At 35.1% G+C, this 23,000-nt stretch overlaps 3 protein-coding genes across 7 annotated transcripts; 2 read left to right on the top strand and 1 right to left on the bottom strand.

The window, feature by feature from the left end:
• Positions 1-147: 147 nt before the first annotated feature.
• LOC105795906 (uncharacterized) lies at positions 148-4,208 on the bottom strand. Of its 5 annotated transcripts, none has more exons than XR_008197919.1 (4): positions 3,344-4,208; positions 2,682-2,781; positions 1,822-1,997; positions 148-715 (listed from the first exon to the last, which is right to left on the bottom strand). XR_008197919.1 is itself a non-coding variant. In XM_012625560.2 (4 exons), the coding sequence occupies exons 1-3, from the start codon at positions 4,034-4,036 to the stop codon at positions 1,836-1,838; spliced, it is 903 nt and encodes a 300-aa protein (XP_012481014.1). In that variant the 5' UTR covers positions 4,037-4,207; the 3' UTR covers positions 148-715; positions 1,822-1,835. The 5 variants fall into 5 exon arrangements, 3 of the variants coding, with proteins under 3 accessions (XP_012481014.1, XP_052489628.1, XP_012481018.1); XR_008197920.1 differs by lacking the exon at positions 2,682-2,781 and adding an exon at positions 3,064-3,222 and having other exon boundaries at positions 3,344-4,207; XM_012625560.2 differs by lacking the exon at positions 2,682-2,781 and adding an exon at positions 3,064-3,111 and having other exon boundaries at positions 3,344-4,207.
• A 1,719-nt stretch (positions 4,209-5,927) lies between these two features.
• Positions 5,928-12,633, top strand: LOC105795928 (phragmoplastin DRP1B). The gene is made up of 16 exons (XM_012625592.2): positions 5,928-6,239; positions 6,556-6,619; positions 6,706-6,810; positions 6,960-7,061; positions 7,186-7,236; positions 7,330-7,391; positions 7,654-7,744; positions 9,017-9,081; positions 9,364-9,558; positions 9,737-9,856; positions 10,044-10,114; positions 10,207-10,432; positions 10,524-10,574; positions 10,665-10,893; positions 11,596-11,735; positions 11,851-12,633. Exons 1-16 carry the CDS (start codon positions 6,111-6,113, stop codon positions 11,977-11,979), a joined length of 1,830 nt encoding a protein of 609 aa, XP_012481046.1. The 5' UTR covers positions 5,928-6,110; the 3' UTR covers positions 11,980-12,633.
• A 503-nt stretch (positions 12,634-13,136) lies between these two features.
• LOC105795959 (wax ester synthase/diacylglycerol acyltransferase 11) lies at positions 13,137-15,525 on the top strand. Its single transcript, XM_012625608.2, has 7 exons — positions 13,137-13,548; positions 13,654-14,229; positions 14,308-14,374; positions 14,453-14,559; positions 14,649-14,858; positions 14,929-15,066; positions 15,160-15,525. The coding sequence occupies exons 1-7, from the start codon at positions 13,264-13,266 to the stop codon at positions 15,313-15,315; spliced, it is 1,539 nt and encodes a 512-aa protein (XP_012481062.1). The 5' UTR covers positions 13,137-13,263; the 3' UTR covers positions 15,316-15,525.
• Positions 15,526-23,000: the final 7,475 nt, after the last annotated feature.

The raw sequence follows: 23,000 nt of genomic DNA, 5'->3' as shown, positions 1-23,000 counted from the left end.
ATAAAAATTACATAATATAATATATCATAAATTCAGAAAAATAGATACTTAAGCCGGACTCGAGCCTTGAATGTCTGAGTCCTTCCCAAGCCTATATCTTAAACTGGTTTAATTATTTTTGCTCAATCCCATTTTTCGAGATTAATATTTTCACTCAAACCCAACCATGTTTTGGGTACACCTTTACACTTGAATAAGTAACCCAGTTCACGAACAAAACAAATCTAACTTACAACTGGGAAAGTTACCGAAACGGGAGCAGAAGTTGAACATCTTCAGGTTTTTGGTTAATGAGAGTATGTGGAGTACAATAAGCTCAGAAGGCCATAAAATTGAGCCAGGTTTAAACAATAGCGAAACACCGTTCCAATTATATTACCAAAAATTACCTGCAGAAGCATTTCTATGCTGCAACCGAACAACCTTGACAGCATATACAGGCCGCCACAATTCCAAGCATAGCTCCAGCAAAGACATGTGATGGCGTTTAGCCAGAAAGTTCCTTAAGTTTTATGACTCGATTCCAACATAAGTTAGTAACCACAAAGAGATCAAATGACAGTTCTCAAGGCAAGCTACTAGAGTTTTGGGGGGTGTTGCATATAATTATGGGAGGAACTTACATTCAAGTTAAGGTCATATTTGTATCGAGCGAAAAAAAGAAAGAAGAAATTAGGAACCCATATGTGGGAATAGGGCAACTGCAGATGTAGACCTGAGAAAAACAACCATACATAGACGTTTCAATATTAATGCGGAGACGTCCATATTGTTTGTATGGAAAATTAATATTTTGCAGATAGATTATGCTGGTGCAGAACTTCTTCAATTGTTGGGGATGTAAGTCTGAATAATTGAACCAAACATGAAAATAAAGCTTGAACACAAAAACTGATCAATATGACAAAACACCAAGTCATATATCAAGCCATTGTTAGTCTTTTTTATTAGTTCCCATTGTAAATGTTGTGCGCAAAAATAATTATGAACAAATAAACCTCAAGAATATAATGAAACCAAATGATTGTTTACATTTTGTACAGACAAAAACAATTCACTGAGCACTAAGCCATGTTTAACAGAATATAAATTTCTATAAAAGAATTCTGAAGTAATTCTTTATAAAATAATTTATGAACATCAAAAGATGGAGAAAGAACAAAACGGAACTTTGTTTCAAAGCTTTTGATATGTCATTCCAAATAAAATCTGAATTTTATCTATAACAAATTTCATGTTTGTTCATATAGATACAAACATCTCCTAGCAATAGACATACCATTCAAAAAGTATCTATCTAGATTGTCACAACTCTTGATTAGTAACAAATAACCAAGAGATGTAAAATTTAATAACTAAGAGACTTAATTTATCACTTATAACTCTTCACTGCTAAATTTTGGATTACTTATAACATTTCCCTTGTAACTATTGGAACATTAAATACTTTGAAATTGCTAACAGATTATGACCATTTTAAGTTGAAGCAGGAATCAATGGCCACCATATTTAATTCAATGATTCCGATTCAAATAGTAGCTGAAAAGTTGTTAAAAATGTGTCCTTGAAAATTAGCCACATCACCTGTCCTGTGATTTACCTAAATGAGAATGAAACCTCATTATTTGATAAGGCAGGAAAGTTTCTAGATTCCTAAATTAGCGTCAAGTTGGACTTGTGTTACAAGTAGGAAAGTTACTGAAACAAGAACAAAAGTTCAGCATCTTCTGGTGAGAGTACAATAAACACATCAAGCCATAAAATTGAGCCAGGTTTTTACAATAGTAAAACACTGTCCAAATGATATGACAAAAAATTTACCTCTATAAGCATTTCTAGGTTGTAGTCAAGCAACCTTGGCAGCATATACAAGCTACCACAATCCCAAGCATAGCTCCAGCAAAGACCTGTGACGGTGTGTGGCCAAGAAGTTCCTTGAGTTTTCTTTGACTAATTGGATGCCCTTGAAATAGGTCCTCAACGATCATATTTAGAACCTACAACCGGGAAGAAAAAATTATTCCATGATCCCAACACATGTTAGTACCAACAAAGAGAAAGTTTTCAAGGCAAGCTACTATTAGAATTTCGGAATGTTGCATGCAATTATTGGAGGATGAGCTAACATTCAAGTAAAGGTCATATTTGTACCCAGGGAAAAAAAAACAAGTGAGATTTAGGCATATATCTGTAGGCAATAGGAATCTCCTGCAGATGTAGACTTATGAAAAACAAGCTTACCCAAATGTTTCAATATTTTTGCAAGACAGAAAATATGGAAAGGCATTCTTATTGTTTATGAAACCCTAATCTTCGGCAGACAGATTATGATCATTTTAAGTTGAAGCAGGGTAGCGATGGCCACCATATTTGTTTCGATGAATCAGATTCAATTAGCAGTTGAAAAAGTTGTTAAAATGTGAAGCATGTACTTGAAATTAGCCACATTGCTCGTCCTGCGATTTGCTTAGATGAGAATGAAACCTCATTATTTGATATTAATTCTTAAAAGCTAAAGAAAAGCAATACTGCAATTCAGAATCTAAACTTAGTGACATTCAAGAACCATGTTGTGATAACATCTTTGCTTTTCTAATCATTAAAGAACCCATTCAACACTTCCACTTCAAAGTCCATATCAAATTCAAAGCTCCAGTCATCAGTGGGGAAAATTCACTTACAGAAGCGTAGGATGTAATTGTAATGCCAAATATACCACGCATACATGAGGTCCGTGACCCCAAGAACAAGATTCTGTAAATGGAAATCCAATGGCATATGCTACACAATATACCCAAAAAGAATATTATCAACTAGCCATTCACCTACAATTTAAGCATACATAAGTACTCAAACATTGGCAACATTCATCTATAACCAAATTCAGATTTTAAGCCTCAAACTAGGTGCATTTCTGAGTTCTGACAAAAGATTAGCACTGCAAATATTCCAATTTCAAAGTTGAAAAGAATATTAAGTCTATCTCTCTCCGGACTCTATTTGAGTAAATTAAAAAATTTGGTGTTTTTCATTAATTTTCATCTATGTCCAAAGTTTACCCACCCTGCAAGTCTCCTTTTCCTTTTCTCTAAACAACCAAGACCTATGTCCCTGTTACAATTACAATTTCGCCATGTTAATAACAGGACCAACAACTTGCCAAGATAATGTTCAGAAAATCAAGTCAGCCCTCTTAAATCTTAATAGACCAGCTTCAAGAACCTATACAATTAAAACAACAAAAGAAAAGCTGATGCAGCATTATAAACAAACACAACCCAAAACTCAAAAATCTTCGAGGTAAATAACAGAGAAAATAAAATTGTTGGTTCTTAGTTCTTACCGCAGCTTGCATCCCCGCATGCCTTCTAACTCCAATGGCGTCGTACATAACAATCAAACTAAACCCCAAACAAACAGGAAACAGGGAGTCCGCTATTCCATGACAAATGGCAACCGATGTCGTCAAAGCAGTACACAAAGCCGAGTGCGAAGAAGGCATCCCACCAGAAGCAAACAATATCCGGAAATCCCATTTCCGCTCTATAAAGAAATTTAAAAAAATCTTCACCGATTGAGCAATGAACCATGCAAACAAACCAGAAACAAACGTGGGATTCGCCGCCAATGTCGCCACGAATGGACTAATCCGAACTTTAGCGCTAGCTGTTACACTCAATAAAGCCATCCCAAGACCTCCACTTTGCAAGCAATTGCCATTGTATTGGTCTAAAATTTCCTCCGACTCTGTAATGCAATCGTGCAAACGTGAAGCCCATTTTTGGGAATGCGAAAAAGCCAAGCCTCTGATGCTTCTCAAAACTGGGACTAAAACCAATAAAGGGTTAACCATAAAGCTTCGAATTTTACATTTGGGAGATGAGTTTATTGGATCAGAAGGAGATTTAAAGGGGAAAGAAACAGGGGAAGGTCTGAGTTTGAGGAATGAGAAGTGAGGCGAATGACAACGAATTTTGGGGCTCTCGGGAATGAAACAGAAAGTATTTAATGAGGGTTTTACAGTGACAGAGCCCATGAGTGAAAAAGCTAGTTTCTATTAGCTTCTATCCGCATTTGAGAGAAAAAAAAAAAAAGAGAAAACAGTAAAGATAAGGAGGAGAGGATCTACATGGGGAGCTTAACTTCAGACTTGGAGATTAGAGAGTGGAGAGACGAAGCAACTGAATGAATGAATGAATTTCTTATTTCTACGAGATACTACTAGATAGATGGAAACGTGTGGTGGAGAACAACCCTCGTTATTGGTTTATTTTAACGAATATGCCACTCTTTAGTCTTTACCCGTTCTTTCAAGGCCGCGACGCAAAGAATATGCTACCAGGACCTACTTAAGTAAACTTAAGGGTAAACTACGAAGTTAGTGTCTCAACTTTTATAAGTTTTCACTTTGGTTATGGAAAGAAAAATTTGCAAAAAAAGCATTGCCATTACAAAACGTTTTTATATTAATAACGTGTCATTAATTCAATATTATTGTACACTTATTTTATTCGCCCAAATTTAATAAATTTTTGTTATACCTCCACTCACGTTTAGACATGTGGCAAGCCAAAAAGATGCCTAAGCAGCAAGCTAAACTCATCCTTCCGAGATGACCACCCAGGCAACAAATAGTCTAATTTTCATTAGGAACAAAAAGTTGTCAGTCACCAAACATCACGTAGGCTCATTTGCTTTATTCCATCAAGTCAGAATGAATGATAAAATTTGTCTTGTCACAAACATCCTCATCCCATCGAAAACATCCCCCTACACACTCCGTAATGATGGCCAAATAACTAGTCAAACACGTTAACACCATCTTGAATGAGACCTTCGCCCATAAATATCTCTAGGAACAATGAAGACAAGATGGACTCTTCAAGAATACCAAACCTATACTCTATCAACAAACCTTTAGCTCTCAACCTTAGCACTCTTTACACCTTCACTTTCCATAACCTCTGGCTTTCCACCTTAATTGGGTGAACTAGGCTCTGTAGCAACCACCACTCATCTGTATTTCTTTCTTGTTGTATCATTGCATCAACAATTTTCATTTTGGTCACTCATTTCCTTAAAAAAATAAAGGAAATTAAAAATATAAAATGAGTGGCAAAAAAAAAATTACAAAAATTGATTAATTAAAATGAATATATAATAACATATGATTAAAATGAAAACGTTTTGTAATGACAGTGCCCTTTTTGCATTTTTTTTATTTTTTGGGCTAATATGTAGTTTTGCCTCTTGAACTTTTCCAAAAGTACCTAGTTGGTACCTAATTTTATTTTTTACTTAGTTGGTACCTAAAATTGTTTTATGTCATCCGAGTTGGTACCTTTGCACTAACATCGTTAATTTGGGCTAACATGGCACTGATTGTGAAACATGGAAGCTTCTCAATATGACATGTGGCAAACAAAAAAAATTAAAATCTTTAAAAATATAAATTAATTTAAAAATAATAAATTTTTGGATAAGTTCAGGTACCAACTAGATACTTTTAAACAAGTTTAGGAGATAAACTACATATTAACCTTAAAAAATAAAGGTTGTTAAGAAATTAGAGCAATGTGTGTGATAGATTTCAAATCCAAGTACCAACTAGGTAAAAAAAAGATTTCAGGTACCAAGTAGGAGCTTTTGGACAAATTCAGGGGTAAACTACATATTAACCCTTATTTAATTTTTTTATTATGACCAAACACTAAATTTAACTGCCTACAACAAGCGAACAGATGGACCAGTGGCAGTGAGGCTCAATCTTGGAACATCGGTTAGTTTAGGCAGAAAGCCTGTACGAAATTCAAAGTTCAGTTTGTTCCATGATGAGCTGGATTCACAAGGTTCGGCTCATCGAGTCTTAGACCGTTATAAAATGTCCATGTCACCATGAACGATTATGTCCGACTTTTTCCCGCTTCCTTCGCCAACCCAAATTTCTGAGTCGAACAGAAAACGACTGATTCCCATCTCATTTCAGAAATTCCTCAACCAAAAAACAAAAAAAAATCACATTTTTCTTCAAAATGCGCTAGCTTCCGAGTCGACTCATTCGTCTCGGCCTTAACTTCTCTTTTCATTTTTTTTGACTCCGTCACTACAACATGGAGAATTTGATAACATTGGTGAATAATATACAGAGAGCGTGTACCGCTCTTGGTGATCATGGCGAAGAAAGCGCATTGCCTACCCTTTGGGATTCCTTGCCTGCCATAGCCGTCGTCGGTGGCCAAGTACGATCTTCATCGTCATAACTATCAAATGACATTTTATTATCAGTTCAATGTTCTTTTCTTGATTTTCTTTTTCTTTTTTAATATTCGTCGGGTTTTTCCGAATATTTGTTTTCTTGTGTCTTTCTCGGCGTTTGATCCATTTATTTTTCCTTTTGGTTCTACGTTATTTTGACTCACAATGTATTGGTTGTGCTTTTTTCCCATTTTGAAGCTAGAAATTTGAGTTTATTGAAATTGGGCATTGATCATTCACGTCTTTTGTTTCCATAATAGGTTTTTTTATTTAATACTTTTATTAATTCAATGGATGTAGAGTTCTGGAAAGTCATCAGTGCTGGAAAGTGTTGTTGGAAAAGATTTTTTACCTCGTGGCGCAGGTAAACTTTTTCTTTTTCATTTTTCACCCCATTTATGAATGCAAAAACATCGATATGATTGAAAAAACAAAAACTTATTTTTACAGGGATTGTTACAAGGCGGCCTCTTGTGTTGCAACTTCATAGGATCGATGATGGAAAAGAATATGCAGAATTTATGCATCTCCCAAAAAAGAGATTCACCGATTTTGGTATGCTTTCTGTTAGAGTAGAACTTTTGTTAGTACTAATTAACTGCTTAGCATTTTCTTTTTCAGCTTCTTAAGCTAATCCATCCACTATCAATTCATTTTAATACTTTGTTTAATCTTGAACGCTATGCTTACTATACTTTCTGCAGCTGCTGTTAGGCAGGAGATTTCTGACGAGACAGATCGAGAAACTGGTCGTTCCAAACAAATCTCTAGTGTTCCAATCCATCTCAGTATCTTCTCTCCTAATGGTGAGATAAGAGTGGTTGTCAAGTTGTTCAACCCCTTATCATAAATAGGTGTCCTTTTTTTTTTTTTTTCTAAAATAAACCACATTCTTTTGTTTATTATTTTTGCTCTTCAATACCTTTGCAGTGGTGAATTTGACACTGATTGATCTCCCTGGACTTACAAAAGTAGCTATCGGTGATTGTCTCACCTTTTGCAAGTTTGTTTATGTTGTGTTGGCATATTCATGTTAATTAATTTAGCTTATATGGCAATTGGCTTGTCATGTAGAGGGGCAATCTGAAACAATTGTGCAAGACATTGAGAATATGGTTCGATCATTTATTGAGAAGGTAAATAGAGGCAGAAATTGAGAGATTCTTGCTTATTCTTCATACACTAAACCTATCCTAATTGAAAATGGTGTTAATTATTGCTCATCTGATTCTTCTTTCCAACTGTTTGTTCATAAACATGCAATCTGTTAGTATTTATGATGTTCGAGGGTCTACTAATGCCTAAACTAGTGTTTGTTTCTAATGCTTATTAACATGTAGAATATATACTTTACCCAAAAAGGAAAAAAATTTATGCTATACTTGTTTCTCATTGCAGCCCAACTGTATCATACTTGCAATTTCTCCTGCCAATCAGGATCTTGCCACTTCTGATGCAATAAAGATTGCACGAGAGGTTGATCCAAAAGGTATAGTTTTGGTCAATGTTCTTTCATGTATTAAATAACAGACATTGTTTTCATTTTAAAGAGTTGATAGTAGAAAGAAATCAACCTGCTGAAACAGAAATAGGAGAAAGGAGAAAGGTGAAACAAAATAAAATAGGCGTTAGTAATTTAAAAAGATAATTTAAGATCAATAGTGAAGAGTATGGTGCATCCTGCTTGGGATTTCCTCTTTTTTAAGTTAATAAGAAGAAATTTCATTCTCAAGGAATCTGTTGGATATATGATGAAGGACGGACTGAAACTGAAGCAAAAATAAGATAAAAATGGAGAAATCAAATTGTGAACAAGTGTTTCGTTACCACAACTCCTTATTAGTTTACATGAACTATTATGCTTAAATAAAATAATTACAACTTGGCTTAATCTTGCAACTTGATTCATACAACTTGCTTCTTTATTGGCTGATTTCAGTCTAATCAGCAACCAAAACGTTTTATAAAAAATTATCACTGTTTCAGTGCAAGTTGGCAACTTGTAAAGTAAAGGCTCGCATGTATAAACTCACCTAACAAGCTTGCACTTTTGGAGACTTCGTAGCTTTGATGAGCTCGCACTATTGGAGAACACGCAGTCTTGAGTGAGCTTGCAGTTTTGGGTGAGCTCGCAGCTTTGTAGAGCTCGCACTTTTGGTGAGCTCGTAGTCTTGCAATCTGGGTTTGTCAATGCATGGATGGTCACCTCGCAACAGATTAAAATACATTCCAAGACGGCATTACCTCTTTGAATGTGATTAAGAACCACTCTTAAACTAGTAGAGAGAAGTTGTATGAGGTGAAAATGGAATAGAAGATCAGTTGGAAGACATTGCGAGTTAAAGAAATGAAGTCCATTTCCTTTGCTTGACTGACAGTTTTCTTTAGTTTTGCCTTACCTCATGCCTCTGTTACCTGCTCAGCTGTGTATTTCATCTACATAAAACACATTTTGTAGTAAGGATCCTGCTTAGAGACTAGATAAAAATGTGCATGGAATAGTGACATAATTGATCAAAGGGAGAATACCTATTGTTATGGCAGCAGTGTTAGGTTTCATTTTAACAGTTTGGTACTTTTCACTTCGATTGCAAGGTCAATTGCCTACTGGCCGGAGAAACAGATAGTTTATTGATATAAATTTATCCATCATATTCAGCAATAGAACACTTCTTTTCCCATTTTTTGATAAGGTGATTATTTTCCTAGTTTTCCATTTAACTTGTATAGAATTTCATGTTGGTTGATGGTCAAAAATCAGGAGATAGGACATTTGGGGTTTTAACGAAGATTGATCTGATGGACAAGGGTACCAATGCAGTTGATGTAAGTTTTGTTCTTCAAACGGTTGATATAGCTGACATTGTATAATATAATACCAACTGCTCTAAGATATATATTTTTATCTTTTATATTATATACAAATCAAGTTCAACCTTCCCCCCCCCCCCTTTAAAGAGCCTTTCCATTCTCATACAAAAGTATTCTTATAAAGTATTTTGTGGACTTGTTATTCGTTTCATTATATTAGTGCGAATTTGTTGCCAATAATCATGTATTCAGCTCGTTCGATGATTATGTTTGCTTATAATATTTTTGGGATTTTAGATTCTAGAAGGAAAATCATATAAGCTGCAGTTTCCATGGGTTGGTGTTGTTAACCGCTCTCAAGCTGACATTAACAAGAGTGTTGATATGATTGCTGCTCGGCGTAGAGAGAGAGAATATTTTCAAAGTAGCCCAGAGTACAGTCACCTTGCTCACAGGATGGGTTCTGAGCACTTAGGAAAGATGCTTTCTAAGGTAAATGTATATTGTTTTCTAGTAATTTATGTAAATAAATTTATATGGTGAGGCTTACAAAGATTAATTTACCTGCTGATGATTTTTTTTTCGTTTTCTTTTTGGGGTTCCTTAAGTGATAATTTGCATTCCAACTTATTAATGTTATTCTTGCTACCGAAATTGGTTAAATTTGCAGCATTTGGAAACTGTGATAAAGTCTCGAATACCTGGTCTTCAGTCTCTTATCAATAAGACTATTATTGAACTGGAAGGAGAATTGACCAAACTTGGGAAGCCTATTGCTGCTGATGCTGGAGTAAGTGTTAAACCTGTTCGATTGCTTTCAAGTTTTGCCTTTCATCAAATTTCTGAGCGAAATTTATACTGGAAGAGATTTTCATAGAAGTTGTTTTACTATTACCCGTATATCAGACTTTGATAATTGATACTTAGAGAATGCATGATGTTCACAGGTTTAGTCACGATTGTTTTTTTTCCTGCAGGGGAAGTTGTATACCACAATGGAAATCTGTCGGGCTTTTGACCAAAACTTCAAAGAACATCTTGATGGCGTGTATGTTTCTATGTACTAATGTGTTTTATCAATTGTTAATCTCTTGTCAATTTCCTATTTAGTGTACATTTTGGTTATGTCAATGTTAACAGGCGTGCAGGAGGTGAGAAAATATATGGCGTATTTGATAATCAACTCCCTGCGGCTTTGAAGAGGTTGCAATTTGATAAACATCTTTCAATCGAAAATGTACGGAAGTTAATTACGGAAGCTGATGGATACCAACCACATCTTATAGCCCCTGAGCAAGGATATCGCCGTCTTATTGAGTCTTGCTTGGTAACTATAAGAGGGCCTGCTGAAGCAGCTGTTGATGGGGTATTTAATTCATTTTGCTATATCAAGCTCTCCTCTCTCAATTTTTGTGGCATGTCCTTTGATTGAGATATCTTTCACGATTCAATTTCAGGTCCATGCTATACTAAAAGGAATTGTTCAGAAGGCTATAGCTGAGACAACGGTAAGTTCCTGGCCATGCTAACTTTATGATTTTAACCATGCTCTGTATTATCTTGTTAGTTACTGGTTTTCTTTTCTTTTGTATATATAGGAACTAAAGCAGTACCCAACTTTGAGAGTGGAAGTAGGGAATGCTGCATTTGAATCGTTGGAGAGAATGAGGGAAGAAAGCAAGAGAGCTACTCTACAGCTAGTTGATATGGAATGTGGTTATCTCACTGTTGAATTCTTCCGGAAGCTTCCTCAAGATGTTGAGAAGGGTGGAAATCCTACACATTCACTATTTGATAGATATAACGATTCCTATCTTCGACGAGTTGGTATGTACTAATTTCTTTCCTTTTTTCTTTTTTTGGGTAAACTTAATCATTGTTCACTAAACTATGGGTAAATTTTTATTTCGATCACTTAACTAAAAAAGTTACAATTTGGTCACTGAATTATTCAAAAATTTTCATTTAAGTCACTAGGCTATTAAAATCGATGCTAGATGATTTTCTCTGCTTGCATTAATCAAAAGCTCTCTCTTTTTTCCTCTTCTATTCATTTTTTTTATGAAACAGTTTTAGACATTACGAATTGGCAAATCAAAATTCGAACTGTTTTTTTCTCCGATCTCCGACATTAACCGTTAGATCGACTTGGATCTAAGAAATGTTCTTCTACTCATCGATGGGTATTAATCCACCATACTAATTGTCGAATCATCACTTGAAACTTGCTAGCGGAGTTTTTTTTAAAAAGAACTTAACAGCCGGGTTAAATAAATAAAAACTTTTGAATAGTTCAGTGACTTAAGTATTCGAATAGTTCAGCGACTAAATTATAACCTTTTTTTAGTTAAGTGGCCAAAACAAAAACTTACCATAGTTTAGTCACTAATATGTTGTTTACCCTTTTCTTTTTTGGTTTGTTCATAGCAGACCATGTTAATTCATGGCATAATCCTGCAGATAAACGAGAGCGTTAAGAGGTTGGGTATGGAGACATTTCCTTAATTTTTTCTGAATGTGTAAAAACAGGTAGCACTGTCCTGCAATACGTGAATATGACTTGTGCAAGTTTGAGGAACTCTATCCCCAAGTCAATTGTTTATTGTCAAGTTCGTGAGGCCAAACGCAGCTTGCTTGACTTCTTCTTCACCGAATTGGGTAAGAAAGAGGTAAGTATATATCATGGACCCAACCGCATGGCTCAACTCTCACCTCACTGTTCAAAAATGCAACAATATATGAAACTATATCCTATAATCGCCTTTGCAAATGCTATATTTGCAGTCAAAACAGTTGAGTAAGATGCTGGATGAGGATCCAGCAGTTCAACAACGTCGTGCCAACCTTGCAAAGCGACTAGAATTGTACAGGAGCGCACAACATGAGATCGATGCTGTTGCCTGGTCCAAGTAGTTGAAATGAGATTAGCCATAGAATTTGTTACTCAGAGAGTACATTTGAAATTTCTTTTCTTAATTAGAAGATTTTGGATCTTTGAATACTAATTCAGATCTATTTGAAGGACTGGTTTAATGCAGGAACAAGCATTCATTGGTTAGGTAAGCATACTTGTTCTGTCTGAATTAATACTGCCACTATAACTTAGCATTGACTTATTATATACCTATCTCAGAAAAGAAATTTAAAGTTCCTTGGATGTTTTAGTAACAACTGACAATAAGGTTGAATTTTTGTTATGTTGATGGCAGTGAAGTTAATGGCACTGATTTGCAGTGACAGGTATATTTATTGTTATTACTATGTATCAAACATTATCATAAAATATTGCATAAGAAAGGAGCCACCTGGTTATTTTCACCGCAAGACTCCACCATGTGTCCAAGCTCCATGGCTAGGAATTCTAGAGTCAAACCCTGTTTTGAGGAGTGAAGACAGGCCTATATTAATGGAGGTTGACCTCACACAAGAAATATTATGTTGCACCGTTGTGAAAAAAAGAGAGTAAAGGCCTCAACATACCTGCGAACAACTCCAGATTTATTGCTTGTAATAAATTTTCTGTTAGGGTGTTGTTTCTCATAATCATTTTAGTTTTAACTTTAGCACGATTTATAATCCGATTCAACAATGCTTTGAACGTATGATAAAAACTTTAATTATTATTCCATTTAAATTAAGTTATAAACGTCATCATTATTACAATTTAAAATTTTATGATGTAAAATTTGTGCATGTAAAAATCCTAATCCCAATATTTTTTAATGTAATTTTAACTCTGGTCATTAAGTGATTTTTGTTTCTAAATTTTTTGAAGAAGATTGGATTAGCCTAATATCTATTAATTTAGTTGTGTAAATTGGTTTTGTGCATTACCATAATTACCAATGAGAAAATATGAGATTGTTACTGTTAATCAAAATTCATTTTCAGCGCAGTTTGAAGATTATGGTTTTACTAGTTGGTTTTCATTGATCTTCCACTTTTTCTATTTGTACTTTTACTGTTGTTTAATGAATTGTTGTATTGCTTTTGGTATTGCCATTTCTTAAAAGAAATAATAATTCGTCCTCTCTTGGCCCTCTCTATAAATGATGAACTTTTGTGCTCAAGCTAAGCCACTTGTATTACCAATAAAAAAAGAAGCTAAGCCTCTGCATGCACTTCTCATATTTACTTCGTTTCCTTTTCATTGTTAATTGCCAAAAGAATTTCGTGTAATTGGCTTTGAGAGGTAAAATGGAATCTGCGAACGAGCTCAAATGGAGGAAGCAAGCTCTCAAACCGATTGATACGACGAGAAGATCATCATCAAGCAAAAGCGAAGAAGAAGAAGAGAATAAGAATAGCCAGAAAACAGGTGAAGAAGAGCCATTGAGCCCTTCATCTCGTCTGTTTCATGAACCAAACTTCAACGTCTATGTTATAGCCATCATGGGGTGCAAGACTAGAATTTACCCAGACGTTTTCAAAGCTAACTTGGGCCATACTTTGCTTAGACACCCTCGTTTCTCTAGTTTGCAGGTACCACATGCTCGAATTCATATTCAATTTTCTTAAATTTCTCTGGGTACTTCAAAAATGTATGCTTTACTTGTTTCCCCTTCTTCTCTGTATTGAAAATGTCAGGTGATGGATGAGAGAAACAAGGGAGGAATGAAATGGGTTCGAACTCAAGTGGATTTGGAAAAACATGTGATTGTTCCAAAGCTGGACCCAAACATTGATTCACCCGAAAAATTCCTGGAGGATTACATTTACAACCTGAGCAAAACCAGCATTGACGAATCGCAGCCTCTTTGGGACCTCCATTTGCTCAACTTAAGAACCTCAGAATCCGAGGCCGTTGGTGTTTTCAGGATCCATCACTCCCTTGGCGATGGCACTTCTCTCATGTCTCTTCTACTCGCTTGTACTCGCCAAATGAATGATCCTCTGGCTTTGCCAACTGTTCCAATCAAGAAGCAAGAAAAGAAGAATGACCATACATGGTTTTGGAGAATTACGTCCATGTTTTGGTCTTCTTTTCAGGTGTTTTTGAATACTGTGGTTGATGTTTTCATGTTTATTGCCACCGCGTTGTTCTTGAAAGACACTCAGAATCCTCTCAAGGGTCCACCGGGAGTTGAATTCACTCCTCGTCGAATTGTTTATAGAACAGTTAGCTTGGATGACATCAAGTTGGTCAAGAATGCAATGAACACTGTAAGTCCATGCGTTGCATTAGGAAAAAACCTCAGTTACTGCAGAAGAATTTTTTTATAAAAACATTTCAATTTGCAGACCATAAACGATGTTGCTTTGGGGATTACACAGGCTGGTCTGTCCCGCTATATCAACAGAATATATGGTAAGATTTCTTACTAGGATATAGTTTATGCCTGAAACGAGAAAGAATGATTGATTTTTTCCTTCACTTGTTAATTAGGTGGGAATAACAAAGCTGAAGGAGCAATAGAAATAGATAATCTTCCAAAGAAAATTCGCCTCCGATCAACTTTGCTCATCAACATAAGACCATCTGCAGGAATCCAGGTTAGTAGTTTTCTCTCAAAATAATTTTATATTTGCTCCCTAATCTCTGAAATAATCTGAACTAAACATGTTGAATGCATGCATGGCAGGCTTTAGCTGATATAATGGAGAAGGATGGTGAAGCAAAGTGGGGCAACTGGATTGGTTATGTTCTCCTCCCTTTCACCATTGCGAGAAGGGATGATCCATTAGATTATGTTCGTGATGCTAAGGCCACAATAGACAGAAAGAAACGCTCCCTTGAAGCTATATTCACTTTCTCCATTGCTGAGTTAGCACTCAAGCTTTTTGGCGTTAAGGTCAATTTCAATCTTTCTAATTATTCTTTAGTCTTAGCTGCTTCACTGATTTGTCCAATGCTGAAAACAGACGGCAAGTGCTTTGTCCCATAGAATTTTGTCTCATACAACAATGTGCTTCTCGAATCTTGTTGGACCACTTGAGGAAATTGGGTTTTACGGTCATCCCATGGCTTTCCTTGCACCTAGCTCTTATGGTCAACCCCATGTAAGTGTTTCATTCGAGAGCAGCTACAATGTCGTCCAGTTGATGTTGATGGGCCGATTAATTGGTTGCTGATGTGATGACTGAAAATTGCAGGCATTGATGATCAACTTCCAGAGTTATATCGACAAGATGACCATTGTTGTATCGGCAGATGAAGGAACAATACCCAATCCTCACCAGCTATGTGATGACATAGTGGAATCACTGAGGCTCATCAAGCATGCAGTGGTGACTAAGGGGCTTGCCTAGAAAAGAGAAACGTACTGCCTCTTTTGTAAACTGCAATTAGTTTCAGGATTATGCAGTGACAAAAGTTCTATACTGTTTTTATGACCAAGTTCATATACGTTGAGGTGACCTTTTTGCATGCTAGGAACCAACTGGGAATCATTTGAATGTTTCCAAAATTTGATGTTATTTTATTGCAGACTAATAAAAAGTAAACCATAATTTTAATCATTTAATTTTTAATTTTTTTATGTAAATTATCTAATTTCGAAAAGATTATACACTAATATTTATATAATATATAATATATAATATTTATTTTAACATTACAAAATTTCATGTTTTGGTTATAAATTCTTGATTTACTGATGTAATCTATAACACATACCTAAATTTATTTGAAATTTGAATAGCGGATATCAAATATTCCAGTAGTTTTGGTATAACTACAAAGAAGTAAAATATATTTTAATTTCATATTTTAATAAAAAATTTAATATATACCATTAGTTAATAATAAAATTACACGGAGTTATTTATGTAAAAAAATTGAAAGATTTAAAATAGATATACATAACTTTGTTTTAATATAATTTTAATTTCATAGTTTAATAAAATGTGAACTATTAATATTAGTGCGTTAATTGATAATTAATTTTAATATGCGATCAAGTTCGAACCTAATTATCATTGAAAATTATTAATAAAATATGGTAAAGTTTATAATTAAAATTAAATTTATAATAATAAATGATTGAGAAAAACCAGATAATTAAAATAAAATGTCATAATAATACTATCCATAGATACAAATTTATGACGTTATCTTTGTTTTAGCTTGATATCTTATCCAAGTCTATATTTAATGGAAAATGGTTATTATTGTTATTAGAGGGCCAGCTTGTGTCATTTGCCTGATGTGTTTTCATTTTATATTTTAAACCTAATTGTGAAATTCACTTTTATTTCATTTTCTCTTAAAACCCTAGTAGTGAGGCTCTTCAACTTGTTCTTTTCTTTATCAAATTGTTATGAATTTTAACCATTTGATTTTTTTTTATTTTGTTTCATTCAAGAAAATGTTCGAAATAATTAGATTTTACGTCTTTGCACGTTTTTATTACACAAGCAACGTACACACTTATGATATTGACTTGAGCTTTAAAATTATTAAACCGCCATGAATTTCCTTTTCTAAGTTAAATTGTTGCTATTTTTATTTTGAAATTAAAAATGAAATGGGGACTAGAATTCTTTTATCTTAAATTTTAAAAATTTGAAATTGGATTAAGTTAGATTTTGTTTAATTTTGGTTTCAATTAGTTTTAATTTAATTTAATTAAAAATTTGAAATTTTGGTAGGGAGGTTTTGAAATAAATAATGAAATCCATTTTAGAAAATAAAATAAAAATTTGGCTCCAATTATTTTATTGGACTAAATATTGAAAGAATGTTTAAATTTTAATATGTTTTTTCCTCAATGCCCATATCAATTCTAAATTGCATCCCCTTTTCTTTTGAGCTCAATCTATTTCAATTAGTCAAAACCAAAAGTCTATTTTCATATTTCAATGTACACGACAGGGTTAGAAGCCCTAATTTTCCGACTGTCGCCAGTGTCAACACACAAAAGGAGACAGCTATCCATTTTTTCAGCCAAATCAATTTCAATAGATTTTTGCACGAAAACATATCAAAACAAGTTTTTTTTTAGTCAATCTAACACATGATTAGAAGCAGGACCGTTGTTGAAATAAAATGGGATTAAAAAAAATTTTGAGGAGCCCCTTAAAAATTGAAAAATAATATTTTGTACCCTTTCAACCTTGGACCCTGAGTGATCACACCCTCTAGACCACCCCATGGCAGGCCTGATTAGAAGTTAATAATAATTAGTCAAACAATATATATTCACCTGCAAATAAAAAGCAAAGAAGAAAAAGAAGTTAGTAGTAGTCAATGAGAGAATCAAGAGTCAATCAGTCAAGAAACGAAATATAAAAATTACACAAAGCATTTCAAGTTCTTCAAAGGTAGAATAAGTCTTCTTTTTTTTCCCTGCTTGTTTTCGATTTTTTATTTTTGTATGGATGAATAAAAGGAAGAGGGGAGCTCTGATGAAGGTGGCTTCACAGGATGTCGACGATCTTCACCCACTAGCACGCTTGTAACTCAAGTTTCGTAGAATACAAAAACCAAAAAGAATAAAAGAGAGAGAAAGTTCTCAAAAAAATTTCAATGTAAAAAGAGAGTAAAACGAAAATTGAAAACAAAAAAGTTTTACTTTTATTTTTCAAATAAAAAAGGTAATAATTGTGGCAATACCATTAAAAGGGTGTTTGAAATAATACAAATGGGTAAAGGGAGAAGGATGGGCAGCTCCTAAAAGATTTATGATACTATCATTAACACATCATTACAAAATGATGTGTTTTCAAAAAAATTTTAAAAGGTGGAGGAGAAGTGATTAGTGGTTTATTTAATTCAAAAAAAATAAAAAAAAAAGACTAGCTGTTGAGAAATCAACTTGCACCGGGACTTGGAGGACTGCCCGTAGGCGGTGGAGGCAGGCGACACCGCTAGCGTCCATGTGACCACTCGGTAACGGGGTGCCAACAAAAGCTGTAGTATTTTATTTTATTTTATTTTATTTGCTTATATAAGAGGGACTATGGACTAGAGGTGCTCATGGACCGGGCCCAAAAAATTTTTTTAGCCCGTGTTCTAGGCTCGGGCCTGACCTGAAATATGTGCCTGAAATTTTGTCCAGGCTTGGCCCGAGAAAGAATTTCTAAGTCCGAGCCCGGCCCGGTCCGGCCCATTTTTTTAATAAACACCAAATTTTTAAAAAAAAAGTATTTTAAAAATAAAAAAAAGTATTTTAAAAATATTTTAAAAATAAAAAAATAAATATTTATTATATTCGGGCCTGGCTGGGCCCGGGCCAAAAAAGTGGTGCTCGAGGCCTGGCCTGTTTTCTAAACGGGCATCGTTTTTTTGCCCAAACTCATATTTCGGGACTATATTTTTATCCGAATCCTCCCATATTTTGGGCAGGCCCGGCCCATGAGCACCTCTACTATGGACCATCGTTTGGAAGAAAGAAAAAACATTTTGGTTAGTTTTGTTTGGTTATGTTAAATTTTTTTTTTTGGTTTGTTTATTTTATAAATGTGTTAATTTTTTTGGTTTTTTATCTTGTAGAAAGGGTGTGTTTGAAAGGAAGACATGTATATTTTAAACTTTGTCTTAATTTTTGTTTTTTATTTTGTAATTTAAATGAAAATAACAATAGAAAGTGTATTAGTTTAATTTTTTTGTTATAATTTATTTGGTAGAGAAGTTGTTTTCAAGAAAGGAGCAAGTATAATGACATTAATTTTGTGGATAGTTTTTTAAAACGTAAATAACAATAGTTTGTTTTGTTGATTTTTTAACATTAATTTTTTAAATTTTTGTTCTTAATATATGGTCCCATTGTGTTGAGATTATTGGAAATTTTATTTTGTTATTTACGTAACTAGTATATAGATGATTATTATGTTCAAGAATGTAATACAAAAATTAATAACTGAAATAGTATGTTCAAGAGATTATTTATCAAAACAGATCGTTTGCTACAAAAATAAATACATAATAGGTTTAAAAAATAAATACGAAATGAGTTATTTGCTTGAAATTTTATAGTGATCCATTTTGTAATTAAGTTTTTTATTATTCGGTAAAAGAATTGTATTTTACAAATGTTGAATAATGTTATGTAATAAAAAATTGTTATAGGATAAAAATGAAAAAAAGAGATGGTTTTGAAAAATAAGCGATCGACTTACATTCTGTATCCCAACTTATGTTGTTATTGACTTTTTCTATCTGTAAAAATATTAGTAATTCTTAAAAAAATTTAAAACAATACAAAATTTATTTTTGTTATTTGTTAATGCGATAATTAAATTTTCTGCGTGAAAATGCAGATATCAGAGTTGCTTCTTTGATCACAGAAATGGATCATACATCAGATATGATTGATTTATTGATAATAAAATTGTTATTTGTTATGCAATGGTCACTTTATAAGCTTGCACGTAATTTTTTTTATGTAATTGGTATACATTAACTATTACGGTTTAATATGTGGTTAGAGTGAGATTCCTTACTGCGTACTGAGGGGCCGTGTCAACGGTGGGGGTTATTTGTCGGATGAACGTATTATGCCATACTTGGAGACATCTAGATTCAGATCGGCAACATTGGTCCGCATGTTCGATTTGAAGTATGACATGATCTCCGCGTTAGTCGAGTGGTGGCGTCCGGAGACCCACACCTTTCATTTGTCATGTGGGGAGTGCACCATAACACTAGAAGATGTTGCACTGCAATTGGACCTTCCCATCGAAGGTTTTGCGGTCACAGGTTTTATTACATTGTTCGATCCGAAGACCTTTTGTGATGACATACTAAGGCGCTTGCCTGGTGCCGGTGGTGATAAATTAACGACTTTGAGATTTTCATGGCTGAATGCAAACTTCGAATATTTACCAAATAATACCATTGAGCAGGATTTGATGTGCGCCGCTCGAGTGTATATAATGCATCTCATAGAGGGAGTACTCATGGTAGATGCTAATAATAACAAGGTCCACTTGATGTTCTTGCCCCTGTTGTAGGATTTATATGCTTCCTGTTCGTATAGTTGGGGTTCAGCAGTACTGGCTACATTGTGTCGCGAGCTTTGTCGGACAACAAAATACCATGCCGTTGACATAGGCCATTTCTTGGTATTGCTGCAATCCTGGGCGCTTTATAGGATGCCATTCTTGGCACCAGTTAAGCACTAAGCATATGTCTTCCCACTCGTCAATAGGTGATAAAATTTAACAATCACAACAAGAATTTTGCTTTGTCCAATATGGAAAATTGTTCTAACAGGTTTAAATTTTTTGTAGATTGAGTACTTCTCCAGGTATCGGGAGGTCATATATGCTTCCCATATGCCGATAGATGGTCGAAACACACGCCGAGGCCAAGGTATTTTTTTATTAATATTTAATACATGTTATTAATTGTGTTACTACCTTCATGGTATTTTAATCGTGTTACTATCTCCATGATATTAATTGTGCAGTTCATCTGACTGCCGTACTCATTACCAAATGTTGTGCAAGTTATTCCCCCGTCTGCTCACATCCATTCACACTTGTGGTGCATTAACGTACCATTGTTGAATTTTCAAATGATCGAGTGGTATAATGGGGACTGTGTATTGCGACAATTCGGGTGTGTCCAACATATTCCAGATCCTCCACAAAGATTGGGGGTTGTTGTAAACGAAATTAACAAAATGGGAAAACACAACAAGAATTGGGCATTGGAGCATGAAGAATTTACTATATTGTGGAACAAACGGATGGGGCAGAGACCTCAGATAGATTATTGTTAGCTCGATAGAACAAACCAAAAACACCAAGAAGGGAGTGAATTGGCCTTTTTAAGTAATGGTAGAAGTAAAGAGAGAAAATTAAAACTATTGACACAGACTTAGAGTTGTTCGACCCCAATTGCATACTCCACTACCTTAGCTTTCCACCACTAATGATTTTTCCAAATTAACTAATTTGTTCAACCTTTGAGGACAATGTTTAACCTTACAACTCTTTAAAATTTCTACCCCAAATCTTTAATGATATGTTTAATTTTTTTTAAATCGTAAAAATTTGTACGAATTTAGCAATGGCCGGTGAATTGATTCGTCTTGATAACAAGCGCATATACGTCGAACAAATGAAAATGGTAAGTATTAAATTTATTTTTTAAATATTATTTAAGATTTTTTTATTTATGCATTTTTAAATAATTATTAATTTATTATTTGTTATAAAAGTCTATAGATCGGATATCAGAATGCTATATCCGGAATATGCATGGTCATCCATCACCGTTGGTAGAGAATTACCTGCGGGAAGCGGGTTTTTGGCACGTGACGACGGTAGGCCGGGGATGCAAGTTGGACTCGAAACTTATCAGTGCGTTGGTTGAGAGGTGGAGACCCGATACGCACACATTCCATCTTCCATGTGGAGAGTGCACTATCACTTTGGAAGATGTCAATCTGCAATTGGGATTGCCGGTGGACGGGTACCCAGTCACCGGGTTTGTTCAATCTGGCAATTGGGGAGTGGTGTGCTACGAGCTTTTGGGCGCTATTCCGGAAAAAATTAACGGAGGTCAGATCGAGATGGGTTGGTTACGAGACACATTAATTAACGGAGGTCAGATTGAGATGGGCTGGTTACGAGGCACATTCTCGGATTCGGATGATGATTCAACCGAAGTAGAAAGAATTTGATATGCTCGGGCATACATTCTTCAGATAATTAGAGGTTATCTGATACCAGACTTGTCATGGAACCTCGTACATCTAAGATGGCTGCTGAAACTCGTTGATTTTAGAGCAGCTGGTGAATTGAGTTGGGGGTTTGCCATGTTGGCAACATTATATCAGGAGATGTGCAGGGCGACGCAACCGAGTAAAGCGAAAATCGAAGGTTTCTTGTCACTACTACAGTCATGGGCACGGTTTCACTTTCTATTTTTACGTCTTCGAGTGGACCACCCATATACATTCCCACTCATAACGAGGTAAATTTTATATTAGATTTTACAATTATTACGTAGATTTTTAAAAATAATAGTATGCTAAAAATTTATTTAATTAGGTGGAACCATCCGGCAAGTTATGCTCGATTACCTACCTCTCTTGAAGATATGCGACTTCTATTAGACCAACAGTTGAAAGCATATGTAAGTATTAGATAAAATTTATATTTCCATCATGAGCTAGTCGATTGGTATTTAGTATTTAGTATTATGTATATAACTAATATTTCCATCATGTTTATATAGTTTCAATGGACACCATACAAGGATCCAGCAATTCGGGCAGTAATTCAGTATGAGTACCTCCAAAATCCAAACGCTTGGCAAATGAAAGTCACATTGATCAACTATGCGACTGTGGAGATACACCAGTCAGACAGAGTGTTACGACAATTTAGGTGTAGACAACTGATTTCCGTGGTACCTGAGGTGTTTGATGATTAGCACAAAATCGACCTACGAAAATTGCATACGAATTGGTCGAGATTCCGGTCCTACTACATCCAAATGTGGGAAGATTGGTATGATTATATACCTACTCGGGAACCGATCATAGTTCCGGAGTTAGCGTGCGTGCCAAAATACATGCCATGGTTTAGGATCCATGACAAGCTGTATTTACTGTCGACAGAGGAGAGGCAGCGGGAATTACGTGTCCAAAGGGAACGACGTGGGCCTTTAAATCTAAGACGAATGGACGACGACGCAGGCCCATCAACGAGGCCCAAACATTCACCCGGCCCATCATCAGCAGCCATTCAATCACCAGGCCCAGCGAGAGCACCGACACAGTCACTCGACCCAGCTATTCAACCGACGACACAGCCTTTTTAGATGATGCCAGGTGCGTATCCTAGCCCTTTTATGTATCCTAACCCTTATATGTTTCCTTTTCCCAGTCCTATGGCATGTTAGAGTCCATGGCCCAGTTCATCTCCATTTTCTGTTGTGCCGAGTGGACCGCCGATGTATAGGCCAGCATCGTACGAGGGATCGCAAGAGGGGCAGTCGGGGAGCTCTTCTTTTTACCAATCCCCATCACCGTATGGGT

Source organism: Gossypium raimondii, chromosome 7 (genome assembly GCF_025698545.1).
Source record: "Gossypium raimondii isolate GPD5lz chromosome 7, ASM2569854v1, whole genome shotgun sequence".
In the NCBI taxonomy this organism is placed as follows: domain Eukaryota; kingdom Viridiplantae; phylum Streptophyta; class Magnoliopsida; order Malvales; family Malvaceae; genus Gossypium; species Gossypium raimondii.
Note: the sequence above shows the minus strand (reverse complement) of the source record. Positions and strands in the feature narration are given on the sequence as shown.

Bases quoted from the DNA above. Each gene is read 5' to 3' on its own strand.
- LOC105795906 (XM_012625564.2), bottom strand. From the start codon at position 4,036: ATGGGCTCTGTCACTGTAAAACCCTCATTAAATACTTTCTGTTTCATT. The intron at 3,112-3,343 runs GTAAGAACTAAG...TAATTGTAACAG, and splicing joins ATGCGGGGATGCAAGCTGCG to GGACATAGGTCTTGGTTGTT. The intron at 1,998-3,063 runs GTGGGTAAACTT...TCCCGGTTGTAG, and splicing joins AGGAAAAGGAGACTTGCAGG to GTTCTAAATATGATCGTTGA.
- LOC105795928 (XM_012625592.2), top strand. From the start codon at position 6,111: ATGGAGAATTTGATAACATTGGTGAATAATATACAGAGAGCGTGTACC. The intron at 7,062-7,185 runs GTGAGATAAGAG...ATACCTTTGCAG, and splicing joins CAGTATCTTCTCTCCTAATG to TGGTGAATTTGACACTGATT. The intron at 9,559-9,736 runs GTAAATGTATAT...TTAAATTTGCAG, and splicing joins TAGGAAAGATGCTTTCTAAG to CATTTGGAAACTGTGATAAA.
- LOC105795959 (XM_012625608.2), top strand. From the start codon at position 13,264: ATGGAATCTGCGAACGAGCTCAAATGGAGGAAGCAAGCTCTCAAACCG. The intron at 13,549-13,653 runs GTACCACATGCT...TGAAAATGTCAG, and splicing joins CTCGTTTCTCTAGTTTGCAG to GTGATGGATGAGAGAAACAA. The intron at 14,560-14,648 runs GTTAGTAGTTTT...CATGCATGGCAG, and splicing joins GACCATCTGCAGGAATCCAG to GCTTTAGCTGATATAATGGA.